This window comes from Puma concolor, chromosome C2 (genome assembly GCF_028749965.1).
Source record: "Puma concolor isolate L17-30 chromosome C2, mPumCon1.1.hap2, whole genome shotgun sequence".
Taxonomy (NCBI): Eukaryota; Metazoa; Chordata; class Mammalia; order Carnivora; family Felidae; genus Puma; species Puma concolor.
Window position 1 is genome coordinate 128,293,850 of NC_141675.1, and position 27,172 is coordinate 128,321,021.

A 27,172-nucleotide genomic window follows, 5' to 3' on the forward strand; every position below is an offset into this window, starting at 1 on the left:
ATGTGCAATTGATTCTTTGTATGTTAACCCTGTATCCAGCAACTTTCTAAATACACTCATATATAATAGTTTATATGTAGCTTATTTTGAAATTTCTATGAACAAAACTGTGTCAACTGCAAATCAAACAGGTTTACTTCTTCTTTCCAATACTTATACTTTCTATTTCTCTTACTTGTCCTGCATTGTCTGTGCTCTACAATATAATGAATAGAATTGGTGATAGTGGAAATATTTTTCTTGATCCTAACCTCAGAGGAGAAGTAAGTGTAATGTTAGCTAAGATTTTAAAGATAGCATTTTGAAATTAAAAAAAAATTCTGGAGGATATTTTTAACACATTAATCTGATTAATTTGTTTCTTAGTACTCTCAGGATAAAGTTTATATTAGTTCATATGCTTTACAATTTATCTGCAGCCTCAGCTGTGAATACTGTATCTGCTCACATGCCCTGATTTTATTGTGTTTCCTATGTATTTCTTTTATCTGAAGACTTCTGCATATGTTGTTTCTACTGGCTTGAAATTTCACTTACTTCAAGAAGCATTCCCTAACTCCTCAAACATGAGCATTCTTCACCCTGTCATCTATACAAAGATCACATCCTATACCTTCCTGCATTCTATATTTATTTTTTTGTATTCTTCATTAGAAATTAAGTTCTATGAGAGCAGGACCCATGTCTGTCCAATAAATATATACTCAGTATCATACTACCAAAGTCTGGCACATAATACATACTCAATATATAATTTTTGAATGAATGGATGAAACATGGATAGAATGAACAGCTAACTCTTGGTTAAGTCAGAATTCAAGGTTATGATTATCTCATTCCAAAGCCCCAACTCTTACCCCTGTCTGTGATGCATAGTATATATGTACTGGCTCCAGTGAGTTAGAATGACCTAAAATGTTTGTACGGTTTCTTACATACATTAAAGCTATTAGATGATGGTTATGAAGGTGGTAATGAATTTGATAATGATCGATATAATCAGTATGTAGAAGTACAATGCAGAATTGCACAAAAATTTAATATTTCAACTTTATGTGTAGAAGCAACTTGTATATACAGGTGTACATGAAAAATGGCCAGAGAAACCTATGGTAAGATACTTTCAAGTATTTCTTACTATTCTCATTGATAATTGAAAGCAAAGCTTTCTACATGCCATCTGACATGACATTATCATAAATTGCTACCTTTATGAAAATAGATCAAGGCTAGCAATTTTTGCTAAACTAACACAAAACAAAAACCTAACACTAAATATACTAATTCGTTTTACATTCTCGGGGAAGATTTAAGGTGGCTTTGTGTGCGCTTTGTGGTGGTACTGTATTTTTAGTTTTGTTTTCTTTATTTTGGAATTCATTGATATTGCACACACAACAAGGATGGACTTGTTCTTCACAGGTAAACTATTACTATTGTGAGTGCTGGCAACATCAGTATTTGCATAAATCCAATCAAGAGGAGAGCTAGTAGGCAGAATACTTTCTGGATGCTATTTGAATGTAGCTTCTTGATCTTTATTGTTTGCAAAAAGAACAAAGACAAAGGCAGAGTAAAACAGGAGGCACAGAATTTGGTGGACTAGCAGCTGTCTTTAAAATGCTGCTTCTCTATAGCTGTGGCCTCTGCCCCAAATGGCATTTGACTTAGGAACATAGAAATCCATATCACCTATTTAATTGAAAATGTTTCTTTCCTTGATTAGTAGAATGCAAGAAAATTAGTTAATGGCTGCCAAATGATGTATAAAATTAAAAAAAAATAACTTGCATTCATCTTTCAAAAGTTACTGGTATGCAGAGAAATGAGGGTTCACTTTTATTCAAAAAAGAGATACCTGACAATTACTATTTGATGTGGACAAGTTTCAGTTCCCTAACTCGTAAGTATTGTAAGATATGTTTGCAAACCAATGTTTGTTGGTATGTAAATATGAGCTTTTCATACTCAAACCAGTCAATAGAAAAACCATTTTTGTAATTTGTTCCCTTAAAATTATTTTATAAATGTATTTACATGTATTAACATAGTCTTTATGATCATCGCTTTTGAAGTAACCAAATCGTTCTTCTGATGACATAGTCTCATTTGTTTAGGACCTTTATATTTTTCATGAATGTGTGGAAAAGATAGCTTTGATAAACTCTGCTGGAACAGGGCTATACCACCTGTGACACTGCCTATACCAGCAGTATTCTCACCACGATCACCACCATACTGATGCTCATTAATAATAAGTTACAGTTATTCAGTGCTTCCTTTGTGCCAGGCACTAATGCTACCATCTTTTCGCATATCAACAATTTCAAATCTGACATCTCATTTTACAGATCAGGGAATGGAGGCAGAGACTGGTGAAAGGTAGGCCCCGATCATACAGATACTAAGTAGCAGAACTGAGACTTAAAACAAAAGTTTGGGGGCGCCTGGGTGGCACAGTTGGTTAAGCGTCCGACTTCAGCCAGGTCACAATCTCGCGGTCCGTGAGTTCGAGCCCCGCGTCGGGCTCTGGGCTGATGCCCCAGAGCCTGGAGCCTGTTTCCGATTCTGTGTCTCCCTCTCTCTCTGCCCCTCCCCCATTCATGCTCTGTCTCTCTCTGTCCCCAAAATAAATAAATGTTGAAAAAAAAATTAAAAGAGAAAAAACAACAAAAGTTTGTACTGTTCAGTATGGTAGCCAGCTGCCACATGAGATTATTTAAATTGGAATTTCAATTACTTAAAGCTAAATAAAATTACACGTCTAGTTCCTCGTTTACTCTAGCTGCACTCAGATGATTGGGATCCATGGATGCTGTTGGCTTTTGTGTTGGATAGCACGGTTACGGAACATTTTCATTTTAGGGCTACATATTCCTCTAAGATGCATTTATTCACTCCTTAAAATTCATTTTAATATTGATAATTCATTCTAATAATACCAGTGTAAAATATTAGAGCCTTAATTTGAGGTTTGACTCAGAAATGGACCTCACTATAGGGGCGCACCTGGGTGGCTCAGTCTGTTAGGTGTCTGACTCTTGATTTCTGCTCAGGTCATGATCTAATGTTTTGTGACATGGAGCCCCAGTTGGGCTCCTCACCAACAGCAGGTAGCCTCCTTGGGATTCTCTCTCCCCTTCTCTTTCTGCCCCTGCCCTGTTTGCACTCTCTCTCTCCCTCTCAAAATAAATAAATATTTTTTTAAAGAAATGGACTACACTCTTCAGTTTGTGTAAATTTATGTTTACATAAATGATAGATGAGATGAAATGAAACATAGGTGTCATCAATATTTTATTCTACTCTGTGACAACACAGAGTATTTCATTTTTTCTACCTAAAAATGTGAAATTGCTTTAATGAACTCCTTCAGCTCTGATTTACCTATCTATCAGGTTTTTACAGAAAAGGGCAAATGGCAGTATCATAATCCATATATGTTTCTAGCTTTTTGCAATTAGCACAGCTTCTTCATATCTGTTATTCCATTTAAATCTTCATAGCAATCCCCTGAGCTGGCTAGAATGTTATTATCTTCCACAGATCAAACAAACAAACAAACAAAAAGGGAGGCTTAGAGAATTTAAGGAAGCTGCCCAAAGACACATGACAGATGGAGCTGATAATTAACTACACTCCTCTTCTCTTGCTTTATTTTTGTAAACTACCCAGTATAAACCAGGAAGAAATAAATGACAGAGAAACAGCATCATTAGACTGGGTTGGGATAGGATGGAAGGTATGAATGATGCTAAAAATGATACAAACACTGAAGAACTATAAAGATACAGGAAACTGAATAACCCCCCAGATATTGGATTATTTCTAAATATAACAAGACTACTGGATTTAATTATAATCAGTAATAAAGAAACACTGCTACTAATTTAATTAATGTCTAGAAATAAATATTCATTCATTCTTATAATCAAGGGAACACAGGTGGTAGAATCTTATGAAACCCAATGCAATAAAACACTTTCATTCTTTTTTCATACTTATCAGGAGGGGCCTCTAATTTGATTTCAGCCAATCTCAGCAGAAAATGTTGCAAAGATGAAACAGTTCTAAACAAAGGAATTAACTGACTTACATTTTTCATCTGTGGAGTCCCTGAAACACTCCTGCCTGGTTACAAACTCCAGCCTGCAAACACGCCTCCCTGATATTAGCAAATTTCATACCAGTAATCAAGGCTGGTAGAGAACCACAAGGGTGGAGTGAAAAGGCAGTCGCTGATTTCACTCTCTTGCTTTCTTGTTTTTGCTTAAATTGAATGCACAAAACTAATAATTATTGCATGGTAAATGAAGAACAAAGTGACGTGTGGCTCCAGCTTGTGAAACTCTTTGGTGCATAGAACTTTGAACATGACGCATCCAGCTTGGCAAATTCTTGCATGCAAAATTTGGTTACTCTGGCAACCAGTTGCTTTTAATCAGGAGACTTCTTAAAACTGTGTTTTATGTATTTGTGACTTAAAAATGTTTAGCTAATATTCAGAATCTATAGCTTGTTAATGACAAAAATTTCTTACACCTAGTTTTTAGGTTTCAGTCATAATGAAAAACACCATCTATGGAGTTTCGCCTGAATTGACTAATCAGGGGATGAGAACTGAGAACATCTCTCTAATGCAAGCTATTCTAGTTAGTCTGCCGTTGTTTCTGATTTTTCCCCTAAATAATGGCTTCCTTACCTGAGATAAAGTTTTTAGTTTTTCATATAATAAGAACATTTTTTTTTTTTACTATGAAAATGCTTCCATTGTTTCCTTCCATAGTACATTAAAACTACAAGGTGATAGAATTTGCAAAAGTGTTTTTCAGGCCCTGGTAATTCCAGGATGAAAGTACGGTATTTTTAGGTTAGGGGATTGGCTTGAGTTATATTTTTGGATTAGCCTACTAACAATGGATTTTGGGCACTTTTTCAGTTTTTTATGTATTCATTAGGTTTAGGAAATTTTTACCCATGTATTCTGTTAATAGAATTCCAAGGTAGAGATCAGGCGTATTGACTTGTAAGTCATGAAAGTCTAAAGCACTTATTTGAATCCAAAATTGTCAGACATGCTGGTATGATGCCATAGTTTTTTACATTGGGCACAAAACAGTTATCAGATAGCAAGCTGACTTTAGTTCATTTATGAAAATATTGTCTCATTAGTTTCCTTGGGGTAGGTGGTTATTTGTTGTGTCTTATTTTTACATATTTTAATGTCTAAAAAGTACAGCATTCCACTTTTCACCACTATACATATACTTCACCGTCCACAATTCTTATTTCTTCCTCAGACTCTTAAGTGAAAGAGGTCCCTTGACAGAGTAGCATGCTCAGGCAGTTGTGGGTCATTGGAAAGGAGTGCATTGTATCTCATTTTTATGTCCTGAACCAAAGCATCATATAAATGCATTCTGAATAATGCATGGCTCCTACTTTAATTACTTGTTTAATTAGTTTGTTTCAAAGCCTAGAGCAATTGCTGTTGCTTGGATGATTAGAAAATTGCTTCCAGTTGTAGAAATCCATTTCCTGTTTCTTCTGGCAGTGATTGCAGACCGGCCTCCCCCGGTCATTCGACAAGGTCCTGTGAATCAGACTGTGGCCGTGGATGGTACTTTAGTGCTCAGCTGTGTGGCCACAGGCAGTCCAGCACCCACGATTCTTTGGAGAAAGGATGGAGTGCTTGTTTCAACCCAAGATTCTCGAATCAAACAGCTGGAGACAGGAGTGCTGCAGATCCGATATGCTAAGGTAACTTAAAATGACCCCCTGCGTTTCCCGTTTGATCCACTTTGGTTTTTGCCTCCAGCAACTGGTGCTGAAGTCTCACGTTTTAGAACCAATGAAATGCTGAATAATAATACTAATATATGTTTAATTGATGCTTTATTCTTTTATATATTTAACATGATTTGATTCAAAACTTAGCTCATAGCAAGTAATGTAAGGGGTAGTTTTTGTTTGTTTGTTTGTTTTAAGGAGAAAAAATATTTTTGAGACGTGTTGAAGAAAATAGACAGGAACTTGTGGGAGAAAAAATGCCTTCCAGATAGTGGTATAATGCAGTCATTCCATAAAGGATTTTTCAAAGATATTTCTCCAGTACCATTTACCTACAATGTCCATGAACGGTTCTTCTCTGTGAATATTTGGCTCCACATTTTGCAAAGACAGAACACTATACATGCAAACAAAAACTATGTAGCAGGTGTCCACACTGAGTGCACATTTCAAGTCAGAATGTGAAATGATGAAAAGCCCACAAGTCTATGAGAACAATTTAGGGATTTACCTTCCCAGGGCATCACACCTCCCTACCTGTTCTTTCAGGACTGTGTTGTTTTGTTTTGATTTTGCCTTTTCTTTTAGGTCAAGATCAGACAAGCTCACAAGGCATATGAAAGAACAGCTTTGACAGCAATAAACATAAATTTCACTCGCTTTATTGCCTGTTGTGGGTGGCTTCTTGGGAGTTTTGGATGAGCATGAGAGTTCATATTACATGCCATGAAAGTTAATATGTTGTACTTCTTTGTGAGGACGATTGCAGTTTTGTTCCTGCAGTTACCAGAGCAAGATGGCAACATTCTTCCTTTATCAAATGTTACTCGAAGATAGAGTTACTACCTTAATTAAGCAAAGGTGTATGGGTTCGTTATGCTAGTGATAATTTTTTAAAAATTTTTTAATGTTTATTTATTTTTGAGAGACAGAGACAGAGCATGAGCAGGGGAGGGGCAGAAAGAGAGGGAGACACAGAATCCGAATCAGGCTTCAGGCTCTGAGCTGTCAGCACGGATCCCAACATGGGGCTTGAACCCATGGACCGTGACCTGAGCCGAAGTTGGATGCTTAACCAACTGAGCCACCCAGGCACCCCTACTAGTGATCATTTTAAAGCTGAAGATGTGACCCCGGTTTGTTTTCTGGCATTCAGTCTTGAGAAGGGAAAGAGACCATTCATTCCAGCTGAGGTTTGACCTTATACTTATTAAAATTGCCTTCAGTCACAGGTTGAAAAAAATAAAATGGGAAAAAAGAGTGAATACTTTGAGAAGAAATCATTTTGTGTTTATCCTTTTTCTATATGTTTATCTCAGATAGACACATGGATGTAACTCTAATAAAATATGAAATAGCAAGAATAGTCATTGGCTAAACTTTATGAGGATTACCACGTGACATTGAATATGAAGATATAATTTAGTAATTAAAATTAATGCACTGAATTTGAATACCTCATTGTTTATTGTCCCTAACACTGAAAATAGTGATAAGGTAAAGCAATTACACATTATATTTTTGTTATACAATTAAAATAACCATATAAAATCTTATTTTCTGTATTCATGTAATATTTTCCTTTACATTCAGTAAAAATATATTCAATTAAGAGGAAGTTTCTAGTTATTGAATTTTAATGTAGTTATCCATATTCATGGGACATATACAAACCTATCATTGCTTTTGCAGCCCATTGAGCTCTCGATTGTTCCAAATATTTATTTTCTGTCTTCTCAGCTGGGTGACACAGGTCGGTACACCTGCATTGCATCAACCCCCAGTGGTGAGGCAACATGGAGTGCTTACATTGAAGTCCAAGGTAAATTAGACAGCATTTTTGCCTTAAAGCGTAAAAGGAGGTTGTTTATTTACTGGCAGATGGACAAAGTGGATGTTCTGATGCCTGAAGAGGTATATAATTGTGTAAGCTACCTTTACATGCTTATCTGTGTATGTGTAAACATCTGTCCTCTTTTGCCCTTTGATTAGAATTTGGAGTTCCAGTTCAGCCTCCAAGACCCACTGACCCAAATTTAATCCCTAGTGCCCCCTCAAAACCTGAAGTTACAGATGTCAGCAGAAATACGGTAACCTTGTCATGGCAACCAAATTTGAATTCAGGTGCAACTCCAACATCTTACATTATAGAAGCCTTCAGGTAGAGTAAAGATGATGTTTCCTAGTTGGTCTTTTTGTTTTGTTTTGTTTTTTTGGTTTACCATTAAATATGCATGTTCTAACTTGTGTATCTTTCCTCAGCCACGCATCTGGTAGCAGCTGGCAGACTGTAGCAGAGAATGTGAAAGCGGAAACATTCGCCATTAAAGGACTAAAACCTAATGCAATTTACCTTTTCCTTGTGAGAGCAGCAAATGCATATGGAATTAGTGATCCAAGCCAGATATCAGATCCAGTGAAAACGCAAGGTAAATACTGATTTACTCAACCTTGTGACACCTACTTGTCCTTAGATGTAATTTTATAAGCCAGTAATTTGTACTGCATAATGCTACAATTGCATACATAATATAGATCTGTTCTTCGAGTTGCTCAATTAATTTTTAATACACAAACACGTTGTCTGCAAACTTTATTGTTTTCTGTACCACATACTCCAAGATGAGATTGATAAGAAAGAGCAGGGTTTCCCATTTTATAGAATCATAATCTAATGAGATAAAAATACTATGTATTTTTGTATTATATTTGATTTCTTGATTTTTAGATATGGTTATATGTGGGTGTAAAATCTTAATCACATAATAATTGTGTTTAAGATTGAGTCAATTTCACCTGTGTTGAGATTAGCGCTCATGAATTTCTGGATGAGTTTTGAATATCACAACGTTAGTCAAGTAATATTTTGTGGAATATCAGGCAAGTTTAAGAGAGATTTGGAAGATAAACTTGAATTTGTTCTTAATTCAGCTGTGCAGTCAACCTCCTATAAAGCATGGGGAAAAATAATTTAGGTCTGTGCATTGCCTGGCCTGTCTTTCATTGTCAATTATATGAGCTGTGATATATTAAACTTTTAAATGATGTCATGTACATTTGGTCAAAGCTGGGTTAAAGAAACAGATAAAAGGAAAATGAATATGTAGAAGCTACTTCTAAAAAACATTTGAAATTAGAAATCTGCTTACTTGGGCCACATTCTAGATGTACTGCTTTTTACTATCTTTTTTGAATAAAAATTGTGTTTAGCTTTCAGCAGGCTATCTCCTATCCACCACCACACTCCACTTGTTATTTTAAAGCTTTAAGAAGAGTAAAATTTACATGATGAATAAAAAGATGATTTGAATCAAGCTTTAACTTTTTAAAAGATATATTGTCATCGTAATTAAAGTATGGTTATCCTTATATTAAAAAAGAAAGATGATTCTAGATGGTAGTGATTAGAAATAGACAGTTATTGGGGCACCTGGGTGGCGCAGTCGGTTAAGCGTCCGACTTCAGCCAGGTCACGATCTCGCGGTCCGTGAGTTCGAGCCCCGCGTCGGGCTCTGGGCTGATGGCTAAGAGCCTGGAGCCTGTTTCCGATTCTGTGTCTCCCTCTCTCTCTGCCCCTTGCCCGTTCATGCTCTGTCTCTCTCTGTCCCAAAAATAAATAAACGTTGAAAAAAAAATTAAAAAAAAAAAAAAGAAATAGACAGTTATTTTCTCAACAGACAGAGGAATCGTGATGTCTCAATCTTGAGTTGTACCTTTTCAAAGGAAAAAATGTCACTTACTTAAAGTGGTAGAAACAAGTTGTGCACACAAAATTGGAAGACTTGAACTACTTTTTCCTGATTTTAGAGAGGGTCTGCCAACCATTTTGCATGTTTTGTCTTTTCTAATGAGTATATAAGGAATCTCTGTTGAGGGACCTTTTGTTCCAGAATTTACGGAGAAAGCAAATGGAGTTGCAGAACGTGCCCACATTTGTCTCTTGCTGTATGAGTCCAACACACCCAAATGCCTATATTTGCTCTGATGATTCACCTCATCAGGAACGCTAGGACTCTTGGATCTTGCCTTAATGCAGTTTGAGGTTTTCAATATTAGATACACATTTATAAAGAATGCAGACCCTTTGACAGCTGTAAAGTGAATTTAAATTTCTGTCCCCAGTACACGGGTCTCTACCTAGGAGACTCCTCTAAGTGAAAGTTTTGACTGACTGCTACTCAATGACCTACTCCTGTGAATTGTCTTGTAATAAACGTCCTTATTTGTAAATGATGTGGCAATTAACGTTTAATCTGAAAATTAACTTAAACCTTTTTACATTTTAACTGACTTAGTGGAGCAACGTAAGTGGGATGAACCCCTGTCAGTGGGAAGACTGGAGGTACAGTGAGGTAGGCATACGGTTTTGAAATCAGGAGTCTCTGTCTCATCTCCTGAACCTGTTAGCTCTGCAGCCCTGAGCCAGTTAGTTTCTCCTGAACTTCAGCTTCCTCACCTAAAACATGCAGCTAAAATCCGTACTCCACAGGTTTGGACAAGGATTCATCAGCTTATGAGCATCCAAGACTCAGATCTCATTTCTGTTTTACACCATAGGAATTTGTTACTGGACTTGTGTTTCTTTCACTGTCTGGACTAAAAATAAAGGAAGTTGATAACCTTTGCAGATGCCATAACACTGAGAAAGACGAGATTGCAGAATGAGAGCATCAGAATTAAATATATCTCAACAGACTGAAGTGATGAGTCAGCACTGACAAGATTAAGATTAATGGAGCAAATTTAAAACTTAACGTTTTAAACGTTAGCTGTAGAAAGGCAAACTGAGGACCCCAGGCCTAAAGGGGGAGAACATGTGTGTCAGGGTGGTGGGGGCAGACAGAGTTCAGTGTTTTGAAGTCCGTTAAAACACCTCTGACCAATTGAGTGTTGTATTTGCCAAAAGAACACACGTAGTCTTAGCTGGCATTAGCAGAACTACGTCTGGATCAAGTCATCTCCTCCCTTTACCCTGAACTGGTCAGATTATGAATGGAATGATGTGCTCCTCTTGAGCGCTACGTTTTCAGGTAGACTTTTAAGAGGAGGACAGTGAGGATACTTGGTGGGGCTGCCAAAACAAGTCCAAGGAGTAGACGGAACATTGCGGAAGGTTTCGTTGTCTAGTTCTTGGACTGTGTTTGAGATGCCCTGAAGCCCAGCTGAAGGTTAGGCTGCTATTGGTTGGAAATTGATTCCTAAGAGAACAGTCATAGTGTCTGTAGCCATTTCAGTAACATGGCTGCAAAAATACGTCTTCCCCAAAGAGGGATTCCTATGAAGGAGTTGGGTCGCAGTTAAAGGTACAAGGCCTAGTTTCCAGTTCAGGACTCAGGTAGACCCGTTTCACAGCCGGGCTTAGAGCCTTGTCACACAGCTATCGAGATGTCTCTTCCCCAAAACAGGATTTGATGCTGCAAGGAAGATGCCGTGAGTCGCGGGCGAGTAGTGGGTGTGTGGGCCGTTGCTGGCATGCTGGGCTTGCTGCTCCTGTAACCACTGTGCTTCATCCATGTGTCCTGTTTGCATAGTATTCTGAGCCCTATCTTTGAAGAATAGGTCCAGCGACACAGCATGTACAGCATGGGTATGGTATAGATAATAAGAACTCAGTCATTGTAAATAATGAAGCGGGGCCTGGGTCGTCTCTCTTCAGAGACTGTGTATAAATTCCAACACTTGGGAAGCAACTGGATAGAATTACAATCCAAAATTTCCTCCCAGTTTAGTTCTGAATGTTCGGAAGGACCTTTTACATTATAATCCTTTTCTTTTTTTTCCCAAGAGGAGAAAGAGGACAAGCAAGAACAGTAACAGGATCAATTCAAAAACACCTGACGATAGAAGCTTACATATGAGAGGACCGTGTTTAGAAGCTGACATAATGATGTGTTTTTCATAAAGTAATTCCCTTTAACTCACCCAATGTTTGTTAAGCACATTCTGTATGTATGGCTCCGTGCTAGGCGTTCTGGGTTCACACAGATTAACCCAATACCTGCCTTCAAGACGAGGACTTCATATGACTTAACGAAATTCAGTTCTCCCAGCCGTCCTCAGATGTCCACACCATCGGTAGTGCCATTTAACATGTGAGAAAACAGAAAAATAGTGAAATGGCTGATCAGTTGCTGAGTTGGGGTGCAAACCCAAGTCTGTCTTATTCCCAGGACTTCACTCTTACCCTAGAGATAGAAGGTAGTTGAAGTCATGGGAGCAATAGAAACCCAAAGGGAAGAGAGAGGTCCTGAGATGGAAGGGTGACAGACAAGTGCTTTTCATCTGAACGCTGTGATAATTAGTTGCCTGAGGGCCAGTGTTAGCCAAAGATATTTGTAAGTGATGATAAAGTATGAGAAGCCAATATTATCTCCATTGTTTTTCTCATCTTGCTTCTTTATAAGCTTAATTGATAGGCCCAATATATGTACAGTCAAGAGTATTGTATCTAAGAGTGTGAAATAGCACTCTCGATCTGTCTTCTGTTCGCTTACCTTCCATGGAGTCCATCAGACCTTGGCAACCTCATTTTTTTGTCATTTCAAGGTTTAATTTAAATTCTAGTTAGTTAACATACAGTGTAATACTGGACAGCCTCATTCTTAATATACATATCTTTTGCTTCTTGTTGAGAGTAAGCTCTTTAAAGACTGAAACTAAAATTTGGAAAACTAAAATTATCATTTCTGTTGTTTATGGGATAGTCAATATTCTGGAATGTATATGCCAACATATAATACTATGAGAAAAAGAATTCTGGCCACAAAAAATTATTTATTTTTTGTATTCCTTTTATTCCTGTATTCCCTTTTATTATTATAATCAAAGCAAAATATATGTATTTGGAAAACCTTTTGAGAAATGGGCAATTTTTATTGAGTAGAGACTTTAGTAACTTGAACAAAGCCCCTCCTTTTTGGGGAAAAATAAAGTGCAACATAAATGAACACTTGTAGTAGTTTAATTCTTACTTTGTTTGAGGTCTCCTTTCTTAAATTTTGGTGTTCTTGAGATTGAGAACTTTTTATTAAACCTTCTGTACAGTGATACAATAAATGAACCAAAGCAAACCATCAGTTAAATAGATGTTAAGTGCTCTTTCCTCATCAGATTTATTTTGTTCTTTTCTTTTTCTTTCTTTCTTTCTTTCTTTCTTTCTTTCTTTCTTTCTTCTTCTTCTTCTTCTTCTTCTTCTTCTTCTTCTTCTTCTTCTCTCTTCTCTCTTCTCTTTTCTTCTCTTCTCTACTCTACTCTACTCTATTTCATTTTATTCCATTCCATTCCACTGGTGGCTTCTCTATCCGCCATTGTAGGTACTAATAACTTACCATGTATCTTTTTGGGGAGGATATCTAAATTCATCGTATAAGATGTGAGGTGTCTATTTTCTTTTTGTGCTTGCTTTGTACTTCCACATTTCCATTCTTTTCATTTCTCATCCACTCTTGCAATTTCTGGATCCTTTCTTGCATACACAAGATTACTGTAGAATTTTCGGGGCGCCTGGGTGGCGCAGTCGGTTAAGCGTCGGACTTCAGCCAGGTCACGATCTCGCGGTCCGTGAGTTCGAGCCCCGCGTCAGGCTCTGGGCTGATGGCTCAGAGCCTGGAGCCTGTTTCCGAGTCTGTGTCTCCCGCTCTCTCTGCCCCTCCCCCGTTCATGCTCTGTCTCTCTCTGTCCCAAAAATAAATAAACGTTGAAAAAAAAAATTTTTTTAAAGAATTTTGTAACAAATTCAGAGGGATTGCACCAACTCTCATGCTTGGCAAGAAAGCCATCATTACATGGTAGGAAGCGCCTTCAGATGCTGCTTTGTGTCATAGTTATTTTTGCTTCCTGCTCTTTCTTGCTTTCTACTTGTCCTCTGCTGTTCTCCCTCTCTCTCTCTCTCTCTCTCTTCCTCCCTCCCTCCCTCCCTCCCTCCCATCATCTACTTGCTAATGAAAACGGCAAGCTGTTCCTATGTTCTTCTGAATAAGGGGTTAACTTCACAGTTGGAATGATTCTTCTTTTCTGAGAGTTGCCATGCATGAAAGGATTGTTTCACTATGTTTTCATTCAAGTCAGTTACATTGTGGAGGATGTAACACAATCTTCTTGGATTGTTGCAGATGTTCCCCCAACAAGTCAGGGAGTAGATCACAAGCAGGTCCAGAGAGAATTGGGAAATGTTGTACTGCACCTGCACAACCCCACGATCCTTTCTTCCTCTTCAATCGAAGTACACTGGACAGTGAGTCATTGTTGCAATATTTGATTTCGGTTTTCATAAGATGACTCCTGGGGGATCATTATATGAAAAAAATGTATTTGCGGAACAGATTGCTTATAACTATATATATATATATATATATATATATATATATAGTTATATATATATAGTTATATGTAGTTTTATATATATAGTTATATATAGTTATATATATAGTTACATGTGTATACTTTTATATATATAGTTACATATATAGTTATATATATATACTTACATATATATAGTTATATATATATAGTTAGATATATATAGTTATATATATAGTTATATATATAGTTACATATATATATATATATATATACACACCCCCACACACACATATAGTTGACCACTTTTCCACCAATGACAACTTTATAATGTAAGTATTGTTTATTATAGTAGCTGTGCACTGGCTTTAAACAAAAAAAAAAAGTGTCATGTTGTATTTTCTATTATACTGTAATAGTAAACTTTATCATTCTCAAAGAAAAGAAACACAGAATATTAATTATAAATATATAACTTGTGATAGGATCATTACCACATATTTTTTTTTAACTTAGAAATATTTCTAGGTAGTATTAAGTAAATGTTTGAAATTAGAAAGTGGTGAAACACATTTTCTCATCCTTTTGGTCCTGACATATCTCTAGATGTCTATCACAGAACTGTCATGATGCCTAACGTTTCTGTACAAACCATAAAAATTAATATCTAATATTAATATATTAAGCTGAAAAGTGAATACATTATAAATGATAGTGATTCATTTTTAGTATTCTATCTTATATAAACTAGAAAACTATAAAGTGAAGCCAGATAGAATTTTTTGCATTTTGTCACATTTAATTTTCATAATTTTTAAATAAACCAATAAAAAGATATAAATGGTTACATTTTTATTTGTCCTTTTAATAGGTGGACCAACAATCTCAGTATATTCAAGGATATAAAATTCTTTATCGGCCATCAGGAGCCAACCATGGTGAATCGGAGTGGTTAGTTTTTGAAGTGAGGACCCCAACCAAAAATAGCGTGGTTATCCCTGATCTCAAAAAGGGAGTCAACTATGAAATTAAGGCTCGTCCTTTTTTTAATGAATTTCAAGGAGCAGATAGTGAAATTAAGTTCGCAAAGACCTTAGAAGAAGGCAAGTATGAAATGTGTGATTACTGTGCTCTGCAATATATTTGTTAGGTTTTTATTAACTTAATTGAAGAAATGTTAATGTTAATACTGACACTAATTATTAACTGTCTTGATATTGAACATTATATTTTGCTAATAGAATTTGTTCAGTTAGAGCTTCTGAAGACCAAAATTCCGTAACATATGACTTGCTTTAATAGTGGCTTCTGTAAAAATGTGCAAATGTGAACTGAACTGTGTGTTACTTAATGGCATATATAGGACATACTCAATTGTTCAGAACTAAAACTCACATTTAAAGATAAACTTGTTCTCAATGTGCTTGACTTCCCATTAATTATTTTCCATTCACTGATTGAATGTTACTTTGAGTAATGATTTATAAATAAGGTGAGTATTGACTTGGTTTTCCCAGGACTCTCTGAGGTTAGTATTTTATGCTTATGCCTCATGTCTATGGAAACCGCTCAGCTCTAGAAAAACCAGTACGATAGGCTACTCTATAACTGGAATTTTAAACCCTTATTTACAGAAAGGTTAAATGTCACAAACATATTCTTTAATAAAACCAGAATTTTCTGTAAAATGTGTTTATTACTTTTATTACATACATGATAAGGATATAGTTAATGTCATGGGTGATTAATGTATACTTTATACTTTGGAATGTTTGTAAGGAGAACATGAGACTAAGGTTATAGGGTAGGAGAAACAAGAATTTTCCTGGCATATTTTGTGGAGATAATCTATGTAACTTTGGTTATGGAAAATTCTCAATAGCTAAAGAGTTAGCAATATTGAGGAGACACTTAAATCATTTGGGACGATTCAGACTTGGATGAGACATATGCATATATTGACATAGATTTTATATAGTTACTACTTGACTTTAAATGTTGTGTCTGCTTCCAGTGTTCTCTAATATATTCATAACCTACTTTTTAAAATAATTTAATAGCACCCAGTGCCCCACCCCAAAGTGTAACTGTGTCAAAGAATGATGGAAATGGAACTGCAATTCTTGTTAGTTGGCAGGCGCCTCCAGAAGACACTCAAAACGGAATGGTCCAAGAGTATAAGGTAATACATATATAGTAATTTACTGATGGACACCCTTCTCCCCCTACCAAAAAAAAAAAAAAAAAAAACCCACAAAAAACACACACACAGAAAAAGCTTGTTTAAATTGTGGATATTTGGCGCCATCTGCTGGTCAATGGAGCAACATGTAAAATTATTTGAAAAATACTTTCCTGTTCAGTAATTGTGGAATAATTCTTTCTTCAGCCATTTGAAGAAACAGTTAATTTAAAAGAAGTAATCTATATGGTCACAAAATCTATAGGTCCATGTAATTTCACACAAACAGCAAGTATGAATGCTAATAAAAAAGTAATTTTTTTAACCTTAAAAAATACCTTGAATATATTTTGCAGGATTTGGTTGCCCCATGAATTACCTATGAGTCAAATTCTATTAAACATGGTTTGCTTTATGTTTTTTTCAACATATTTGAAATTTTAGAACTTTGGAGCTAAGTTGGAAAACTTATTTTAAGGTGCACAAAATTTTTTTTCTATAAACTGTGTTTTAGTTTCAAAGGAAAATGTCCTGTCTCAGAGGAGATTCAGTTATAAATTTATGTATGTTTAAATGAATTTTAAAAATATAAGATGTCAAGTGGCTTAATCTAATATTCTGAAAATTATTTTTACCTGTGAAGTCATTGGCTTTAGTCATTAAATTTAAGAGTCTTACATAGATTTTGAGCAAATATTTTCAAGCATGACAGGGTACAATAAAAACTAATTTAGGGTCATGAGATGTAGCCTATCAATGAATCTATATTATAGGAAAGGCTTAATGATCCATGGTAAATGAAGAAGTGATTGATTGAATCAGGGGAATCTCAATAGAAAATAGCTTTCACAGGTCTTTTTTTCCAACATATGTGTAAACATATTACATACTAGAAGAATTTCAACTGCAAAACATGTATTTCCGCAGATACTGCTTTGTATTCCCGTGATACCTGAGTATTTTTCTAGTTACTATCTAAACTGTGATACGAGTTTATCTCACATATGTGAATATTTTAGTCTGTGTCCATTGATAGGAAAATGATGTCAAAAAGGTGAACACATTTATCTTCTACAGGCAATTGCATACTAACATCAGAATCACTTGTGGACTCATTTTCCAAGTATAGGTACCTGACCACCATTCTGAGAGATTCTGATTCAGTGGGTCTGATAGGGCACTTGCATATGTATTTTGGTAGATCTTTCCAAGGTGATTCTAATGTGCATACTTGGTAAGACCCAAATAAAGACCATCAGTGTTCTTTTGAGTAGCAAATTGGTTTGTAAAACAACTAGATATACTGAGCTTAATTTAGGTCTAATATTTTCTTAAAATGATTTTTAAAAACAAACTGAAAACCTCTTTATGAAATTTGCATATATTTTTAAAGGGTGACATTTTATAGTATTTAAAATAGTGCTGTGAATGCCCCTCAAATGTTCTAAGATATTTCAAATTAGATCTTCTAGTGTAATTGAGTCATTAAAAGGTACTCGTCTCTACGATGTAAGTGTTTTCTCATGAATATCAAGGTTATCTCAATACTGGGGAGTGACAGGATGCTATGGTTCAGTCCAGAAAAATGAACTGTTATAGAGATTATTAAGGATTTAAAATGAGGTGATGTCTCAGCTCTCAAGTAAAATTGTGTAATGTAGGCATTTTCCCCTAAGAGCCAAAGCTCATTTCTCTCCAGAAGAAATGCAAAAGGGTGGATTTCACTTAACTTCATGGTCAATTTAAAATAATAAAATGCCTTTGAAAACCTGATTGACTGGTACAAAATCAGTTTGTGGCTTTGGTTCAGCTGTGTAATGTAATTGGGGGAGGAAAAAATCACAAAGGAGTCTTTATTTCCAAATGGTCAGATCCTGGTATAGAGTCTGACCATTTGTTGGTGTTATGCATTGAAACGATATTAAAATAATGTTAACCTCCAAAGAAAAAAATAAATGGTGGTTGCCTACATGATAGGAGACACTGGTACTCTTTCTTGGGTTTATTTTAAATCCCATTCCGTCTTACAGTTTAGACAATAGGCTACTTGAAACTAATCCTACATCTTGCTCGAGGACATCGTAAAGAATAGAGAGTGTGTTTTACTACTCCATGGACCATTTTCTTATGGCAACTGAGTCCAAATGCTGTCATGCACCATATCCTACTTCTTGAGCATTGCTGAGGGTCACTCTGATTAAATAATCCTTTAGTGAAATTTAAATTAAGGATTACTGTGTAGTTCAGATATCTTAATTTCCTTAAAATAATTTCCCGTCACAAATATCCTTATCAAAGTTATTGAGCTATACACTAATTTTCTTATTGGGAGAATATTTTTCCTTCAAATATGTGTTGTTATTTTTCATTGTCTCATATATGTTATCAAAGACTCACACACCACAGGCTGAGTAGACTCCTAGGAAGACCCTTTCTCCTTGTATCCAGTTTTATTTATTTACTTTTCACTAAACTCTATAACTCTACACCGAACATGGGGCTCAAACTTGGGACCCAGAGACCAAGAGTCACATGTTGTAGTAATTGAGTCAACCAGGTACCCCTGTCCAGTTTTGTTATAAATAGCCATATTTATACAAAGGTACTTTAGATTAAGTTATTGATCTTTATCTGGATATACACAGCTTTTTGCAAAGCCTTTTTGGCAAATAATTTCTAGGTGTTTAAAAAGAAAAAAACACCCTGTCGATTTGGACTGATAATAAGAACCTGTGTCTTTGAGCAAAAATGTATAGACTTTCCCATTATAATCCTTTCAAAGTATATGAGACAATTTAGAGAGGTTTTGAAGGTACTGCTAACCTGAGGTTTGACGGGGAGAGGCCTCTCAGAACTAGATCCTAGGGAAAAATGACTTTTGCAGCATCCTATATTAGGTTCATGATGAGTCTGAACTTGGTCTAGGTCTAAAACTGAAATGCTATGCTGATCTTTGCGTTCACTTAAATAGCTTACCAGCTTAACATTCCTTGTTCTCTTCTTAAAGGTTTGGTGTCTGGGCAATGAAACTAGATATCATATAAACAAGACAGTAGATGGTTCCACCTTTTCTGTGGTCATCCCTTCTCTGGTTCCTGGGATCCGGTACAGCATAGAGGTGGCAGCCAGCACTGGGGCCGGGGCTGGGGTGAAGAGTGAGCCACAGTTCATCCAGTTAGGTGAGTGCCAGTACAGATCCGCTTTGACAGTCTGTCGCTGTTTCCATTGTCCTGCCTTTGTTTTTTGTTGGTTGGTTGGTTTGCTGGAAATAGAGCTACAACAATATATTTCATAATTGCAGAAAAATATATACAAGTATATAATTATGTACATATAGAACAGACAATATAATATTATGATTACATAAATGTATATAATATATATCACAACTAAAACTTAGCCGAGCACACATTTTAAATTGTATTTTAAGCAAAGGCTGTCAGCATTCATTGTCATCCTAATTCTATCCTTTTCTTTTCTTTTTTGGTCTATTCAACAAATACTATTAATTGAGAACCAAGGATACCTCAGTGGGTAAGAAAGACAGTCTGAACATTCATGGAATTTATAGTGATTTGGATGAAAAAAATAAATTCCCATGAAAAAGTTACACTAGGTATTAGAAGTTTAAGCAATATGCAACTTATATTTACCATTTTGGTGTCTGTTTTTTTTTTTTTTAAGTTGTTATTTATATTGAGAGAGAAAGAGATAGGAGAGAGTGGGGAAGAGGCAGAGAGAGGGAGAGAAAGAGAATCCCTAACAGGCTCCACACTGTCAGTGCAGAGCCTGATGAGGGGCACGATCCCACAGACTATGAGATCAAGAGCCAAATGCTCAGCCAAGGCAGCCTGGGCTCAAGCCACCCAGGCACCCCGTTTTTGGTGTCTGTTTAAAATGTTAATTGCTTTTTATAACAAAAGATAGATTCAAATGTCAAAGAGAATGTGAATATGGTTATATGGTAATTACTTAGATAGTTAAATACAATATGTGCTTCAAAAGTGGTTAGATGAATTAAAAGAAAAAAAGAAAACTTAACAGAGAAGCATTGTAACAACACTCTCCTGTAGTCAATGTCGCATGAATACAAAATACAAATTAGTAAATGGTTACTAGAAAAATGTAAAGCAAATAATAACAAAACAGCAACAAATACAACTATAAATGGAAAGGGAAAAGAAAAGTGTCAATATTAAGAGGCTACATTTAAATTACAAAAGATGCTGAGAGCCCAGTCAACATTGTGTCTGTTCATTTCAGATCCCAAGTTAAGCATTAGTAAGATTTTATGTCCATTTCTAAATTATGGACAAGGATCAGATATATGCATTTTTTATACTTCACAGATAAGTGCGTAGTATTTTTGCATTTGGATGATAATTGATGACATTCAAGACATTATTTCAAAACAAAATTAAAAAACATTTGGCTTTGAATAAACTGTGTTGTATAAGCTTTACATTCAATTTGGAAACTGCTATCATTGTTCCGTTGTTAAGACAATGCTATCTTCTCTAGTAGATGTCCTTGCCGAAGTCCTGTGGTATAACACAATAAAGTCCACCTGAAGTTCAGTAAGTGTGGGGTAGGACCCTGTTCCATGTAGACATGGAGGGTCAGGGGCTGATGAGGCTTAGCTTTATTTAACGTGGAGCTTCCAAGGTTGACCCAAGGCCAGCAGAAGGAAAAAGAAACACATAGTGTAGGGGAGGATTTAATGGTGCAGATCTAGAAATAGTGCATGCCTCCTGCCCAGGACTCAAGTCACATGATTCCAAATAGATGAATGGGAACACCACAAAATGAAGCCACTGGTGAGGGAGCTACCTCCCGAAAACTCTATGCTATGGAAATAACATTCCAACCTTCAGAGGGGAGCTTGCTACATCCGCCAGAGCCATGGACCAGAATTCGAGTTGGGAATTATCTTTTTAAACAGTGATTACGTGTGCAACCTTTAGGTGGAAATAGTTTCATGATTTATTTCAGCATCATCTATTACAAAATTCCAAGTAATACAGGAAACTAAGAGAATTACTTGATACAATTTTAGGTGAGATAAGGGAAAAACAGTCTCAGTATAGACCTTTTACTCACTTGCCCACTTTTATGAAGTGTCAGTACTAACTTATTAAAATTGATATTATAAGTTACACCGTGATGACCTTATACATTGTTGATGTCACTTACCTACTTTTGTAACATGTGATTTTAGTCCTGTGTTTTCAGAGCTGAATTGGGAAAGGGCCATGTGTAATTTTATTTATTTAAGATTTAAATCAAGGGATTTGAGGGTCAAATTGGTTTTCTTGAAATTATAAATGTGTTCCAGTTTTCCATATCTTAATATAGCCTCAGCTGCAGTGAGACAAAGACTGAGATACAGAGTGGCCGTTTTAATTCATTAGTCACACCACACTTTATTCTCTTAAGCCCATCTGGTCGCTTGCATGGAACCTCTCTTAGCTGTCTCCTTAAAATCTGAAGCTACCCAACTTAACCTTGCACAAATAGCCATGAAATCTATAAACTTAGTAGATATAAAAAGTGTATCAGGAAAAAAAAAAAAAAAAAGAATAGGTCTGCTTGGTGAACTCGCAGAGGATGAAGTGCTTTTACGATAACTGTAGATAAAAGAGCCTGGAACATGAAATGAAACATTCAGTCAACAAACTGTTGAAAGCAGGTAACTGAGAGAATTTATAAAAATAGGCTTTTCCGGCTTGACCCTCCACAGAATAAAATCTGGGATTCTGTTCAAAAAAAAGGTAAAAAAAAATAATAATAACACCACACACACACACACACACACACACACACATACACACACACACGCACACACACCTGTGAGTAGCAATGTAGCTACCATTTTACATAGAAAGGGGTGGCACTTTCACAAGACTGTTTCCTTAGCCACCGAATGCTGCTTATTTGTCTAACCAATGTCTTATTGGGACATAATATCATCTACTAAGAAAAAAATCATCTCTAGATTTTTTTTTTCTGTTGGAGAAATGTTATTCCTAGATAATAAGCTATCGTAGTTATTTTTCTGAAAAAAAAGGGGGGGGTGGAATTTTGGACTAGAGCGAATGTTTCTATTTTATTTATTTTTTTTAACGTTTATTTATTTTTGAGACAGGGTGAGACAGAGCACGAACAGGGGAGGGTCAGAGAGAGGGAGACACAGAATCTGAAACAGGCTCCAGGCTCTGAGCTGTCAGCCCAGAGCCCAACACGGGGCTCGAACTCACGGACTGCGAGATCGTGACCTGAGCCGAAGTCGGCCGCTCAACTGACTGAGCCACCCAGGCGCCCCAAAATGTTTCTATTTTAAAACAGGTTCATTACCAGAACATTTTCAGACTGTAAGAAAGCACCAGCCCTGATGAAATGGACAAACCCTTCTTGTTTCACCAGATGTTGTGGGGGAGGAACATTAAAACTACAGACACTGGTGGGAATTCTGCCCACTGGGCCACCTTGGTGTTGCCATGAAGTCAGAGCCCATGAAGTAGGGTATGGCTCTGATGACAGCACAGCACGTCCAGTTCTCCATAGGCTCTGCTAACTGCTCTGTGTGACTTGACAGAATGGTGGGCTTAGACAACGAATCGTGGTGTGTTTAAACATGAATGCAAAACTAAGTACATTTGAATAGCCATCAATCCCATGGATTTCAAATTCTTGAATTGAGATAACAAAACACAAACCTTTTTGGCTTGGTAACACTTGATAGTTCTTGTCCATATTTAATGTTCTTATATCTGTTGTTGATCACGGCTATTATTTTAAAAAGAAAGAGATGACTTGGAAAAAAAAAAAACTGTGGGACACATGGTTCGTTCATTCAGTAGACCATCCGACTCTTGATCTCGGGGTTGTGAGGTCAAGCCCCATGTTGGGTATAGAGATTACTTTTAAAAAATAGGAATATTATTCATAGTTATTTCAGTGGTAAGATTATCTTAATTTTTCTTTGGTTTTACATTAAACTAAATTTTATAGACCCTTTGAACATAGGCCCAAATAACGTGTTTATAAGACATTTTAGAGTCTGAAAATAATAGCCTATACAATCGGGGTATAGGGACAAGGAAAGTATACACTGTTTTTTTCAATATAGACCTTAAGAAGAGGAAATAGCCTTTTATTTGTTAATATTTTAAAACCTATAGAAGTCTGAGACAGTTTATATCTTTTTTATACAACTTATTTGATACTCCTTATTTATATACTATTGGTGACATATTTCACTTTTTAGATTTATAGTTTTGTATTTATCTCAGCAGTAACCGGTGAAAGTTCATCTAAGCAATAAGCTGCAGAGTTTTCTGGAGTAAAAAATAGAAATTGTGCACCATTGTCTTTGTTTTTAAATATAGTCCGTAAAATTACCGTATCATGTGTTTTGTATGAAGATAAAGTGAATATAATTTTGCTGACAATCTCCTGGACTTTTTTAATTAACAGAGGTGGATGTCACAGAAGAAAAGACAGAAATTACTGTTCAAAAATTGACAAAATAATGATAACCACCTTAGATGAGTATTCATTCATTGTCTCATTGACTTTTAAACCCACATTAATCCAAAGATGGCATTTCAGATTCTCATGGAAACCCTGTGTCGCCTGAAGACCAGGTCAGCCTTGCTCAGCAGATCTCCGATGTGGTGAAGCAGCCAGCGTTCATTGCCGGAATCGGGGCAGCCTGCTGGATCATCCTCATGGTGTTTAGCATCTGGCTCTATCGACACCGCAAGAAGAGAAACGGGCTGACTAGTACTTACGCGGGTATCAGAAAAGGTACTACCTTCCCTACGTTTTCCATTTTGTTATATGTTTGTGTAACTCCTGATTTTAATCTGTGACCCCAGAATATTCATGACTATATATCTCCTGTAGTAAATTATTTTCATATAGAAAGATTTTCAAAAGTGCTTTTATTGTATTGTCATCTCCACCCGTTGACTCCTCTTGATTAGCAGCACTTCCAACAAGGGTTTATCCGTTTCAGGCTCAATTCCTTTAAAATAGATTTCACCAAGGTAGGTCCACCCTTGTTTGTTATACCGTCTCCTGTGCTTTGGGGGAGTTACTCCATGGTTTTACATTCTTGAAGAAATGTTTTAGCCTCGTTGTCCCAGGAATTATAAATACAAGCTCTGCACTGAGCTTAAACGGAGTGCTGTTGTTTTCGTGAAGCTGAAGAGATTATTTGTAAACTAATTATTTTATGATTCTTTCTGATGGTCTATCAGATAGCTATTTCTTACTGAACATGGAATGCCCAGCTAAATGATGTGCCTCCATTTGCAGAGAGGAGTGTTTATTTTATTTTTTTTATTGCTGTATTTAAAGTTGGGGAGTTGAATATCGATATGCCGTTAATTAGCGGTGGGGATTTCGTTACAAATGTGTTGATAGTTTTAGAAGAAAGAGTTTACCTGGCTGCTGTTAGTTACAATTGTATGGATGAACTGAGTACACCAAGAATTTTCAGACACCTTCGCCATACATGCCTTTGAAGTCTGTACATTGGTGATTTGTATTTTTTATTCTTTGATAAGATTTGTGAACCTTCTCAGGCAAATAATCCTCCCTGCCCTCACCTTCCCAACAAATATATTAATCAACTCTGGGCCTCTGATATGGGCTATAGGTAGTGTGAGTGAAGGTTCTGGCTATCTGGGGAGAGGCCCAATTTATGTCTTTAGTCCAACTAAATTATTTATACTGCTCCTTTTTTGCTCTTAAAACTGCCCTGGTTTATATGACACGTGACACATTCACCCTAGTCATAGGGCTTCTATGCAGATCTAAGACAACACTTTTGCTTTGCTGCAAATTTAAAGGGAATTACCGATAAACACATCCCCTCCCCCCACCATCACCACCCTTTAGAAAACCGTCAACAGAATTTTTGAAGGGAACATTTCCTAAGTGTCTTGGCTAAGCCCTTTCTCTAATCAGTTATAGGCAAAGTCAGAATTTGTGGTGCTAGCTAGAACTTTTCTCAATGAGAAGTTCTCTTGACGGTCCCCGTACACTTATAAAACAGCCTGGAGAAGCAGTCTAAAATATTAGTGCTCTCAGTCACAAGGGATCCTGGCAAGAAAGAGTGCACACAACTTCATCACCGTGCTGCAAACATAAATTAATGTGCCTCCTGCCTGTGGGTGTGCAGCATTCTATGTAGGTACACTTGCTGCAGCATTACCATCCTTAAAAATGTGTTTTTTTTTCAGATATGTACTCTGTCTAGAGATGAAGCAAAATGTCAGTATCCCTGCCTGTGAAATGGAAAATGAGGGCTTGGAGGTTACTGCAAAGGGAGCTGGCGCTCATTATGTATACAAAGCAGGACAATGTCCCTCACATGTGTCACCATATAAAACCTTTGACTAAATGGCAATGCCGAGAAGGGGCTTGCGGGTGTCCCTGTGTCGTGGGGCAGGGAAGGGGCAGGGCTGTTGGGAGCTGTGTTTTGAAATCCAGCTCGAAGAGGATAAGTGATTTAATTAACGCACAGATGAGGACTCTCTTGAATTCTCCGGGAATCTTGTACTTCTTAGTGCCATAAGGTGCTGTAGCTGTACAGTCATAACAATTGAATGCTCTGTATTGTCTTGAAATCTAAATATGTGACATGAAACCCATTTCCTCTCTGAAATTTCTCTTCTTCCACTAATGTACTTTAAGCATGCTGGCAGATGCCTATGTGCTCTTTGTGCAAAACCTATTAAACTAATATCATTGTCCTTTTAACTAGCTTGTGTTAAAGCAGAAATCATAGAACATAATTACAAATGTAATTGGTGAGCATTCGATTCAGCTTTCCCATTTTGCCTTGTTGGCACTTTTTCATAATTCTGTTTCCATGCAATTCAAAAAAAAAAAAAAAAAGTGCATCCTGAAACCTTAAATTGTCTCTGCCAAAACAATGCCAGTAATTAAAAGAAAAAACGAGATGAAGCATTTCAAAGAAATAGACATGAAAGAACCTATTGCCCTATAAACCATCAAGCCAGAGTGTGACTTTGGGTGACAGTGAGCATTTTTAAACACCCCCTGCCCCCATTTATCTGTAGATAAACCCTATGCTGGAACATGCCATGTCCCTTTTCCACATGCATTCACACGGTGCACCAGCATCACTGGGTAAAAAGAGATTATTGTATTATCAGAGGCTTTGAAAATTAAGTTGTTTTTTGGGGTACAGGCTATAAAAATTTCACTTAGATGGACTTCTTTTCATCTCTCCTTCAGTTCCTTTAACTGGGTTGGCAGTTAGCTAAGAGTACAGACAAGGAGCTTTCATATTGTCGCTATGTCCTTATGACTGCAAATTAATGCTCAGGCACTTGAATAGCTTCACTTTCCAATGTACCTTTTATTATTATTATTATTATTATTATTATTATGAAGACTTGTTGCTATGACTCTGAATTTTTGATTGTAGCTAAATTACATTGACTTTCTGAAAAGACCTAACTGAAAGAAAACACAGCCCGGGAGACCGCGGCTGTGCTCCAAACGAAGGCCAGTGTGTAAATTGGGTACACGGCATTGAGGGTTTCGTTTTTGTTCCTTCTAGTGTGCTCAGAGATAAAACGGTTTGGTGAAAAGTGACAATTGTGTGGCATGCCCCAGCGTTAACAGTTAGCAGCCCCAAAGGCTCTAATCCCAAAGTAAATTTCTGGGAGACATTCATATGTGAAGTGGAAAATACATTTTTTGGCAACTTGATGATCCACGATAAGGAATCGATATTCTAGTTTGTGTGACTTAAGGATTTCTCAGACACAAACTTTAGTCTTCAAGAAAGCAGCGTAGGTTCCCTTGCTGTCTTTGCCAGGTCAGTGTTTACTTTCGATTAATGCGAAGAGCTTGGGAAAT

At 36.5% G+C, this 27,172-nt stretch overlaps 1 protein-coding gene across 9 annotated transcripts in view; it reads left to right on the plus strand.

Annotated features, from left to right (window-relative positions):
* ROBO1 (roundabout guidance receptor 1) overlaps window positions 1-27,172 on the plus strand; it is a 1,149,709-nt gene that overhangs the window by 1,072,083 nt on the left and 50,454 nt on the right. For all 9 annotated transcript variants that reach the window (XM_086675711.1, XM_086675709.1, XM_086675710.1 and 6 more), the window contains 9 exons: window positions 5,555-5,760; window positions 7,531-7,612; window positions 7,783-7,951; window positions 8,053-8,219; window positions 13,902-14,023; window positions 14,960-15,191; window positions 16,149-16,270; window positions 19,278-19,449; window positions 23,882-24,079. In XM_086675711.1, coding sequence (XP_086531837.1) covers window positions 5,555-5,760; window positions 7,531-7,612; window positions 7,783-7,951; window positions 8,053-8,219; window positions 13,902-14,023; window positions 14,960-15,191; window positions 16,149-16,270; window positions 19,278-19,449; window positions 23,882-24,079 — 1,470 coding nt within the window. The remainder of the gene's footprint in view (window positions 1-5,554; window positions 5,761-7,530; window positions 7,613-7,782; window positions 7,952-8,052; window positions 8,220-13,901; window positions 14,024-14,959; window positions 15,192-16,148; window positions 16,271-19,277; window positions 19,450-23,881; window positions 24,080-27,172) is intronic.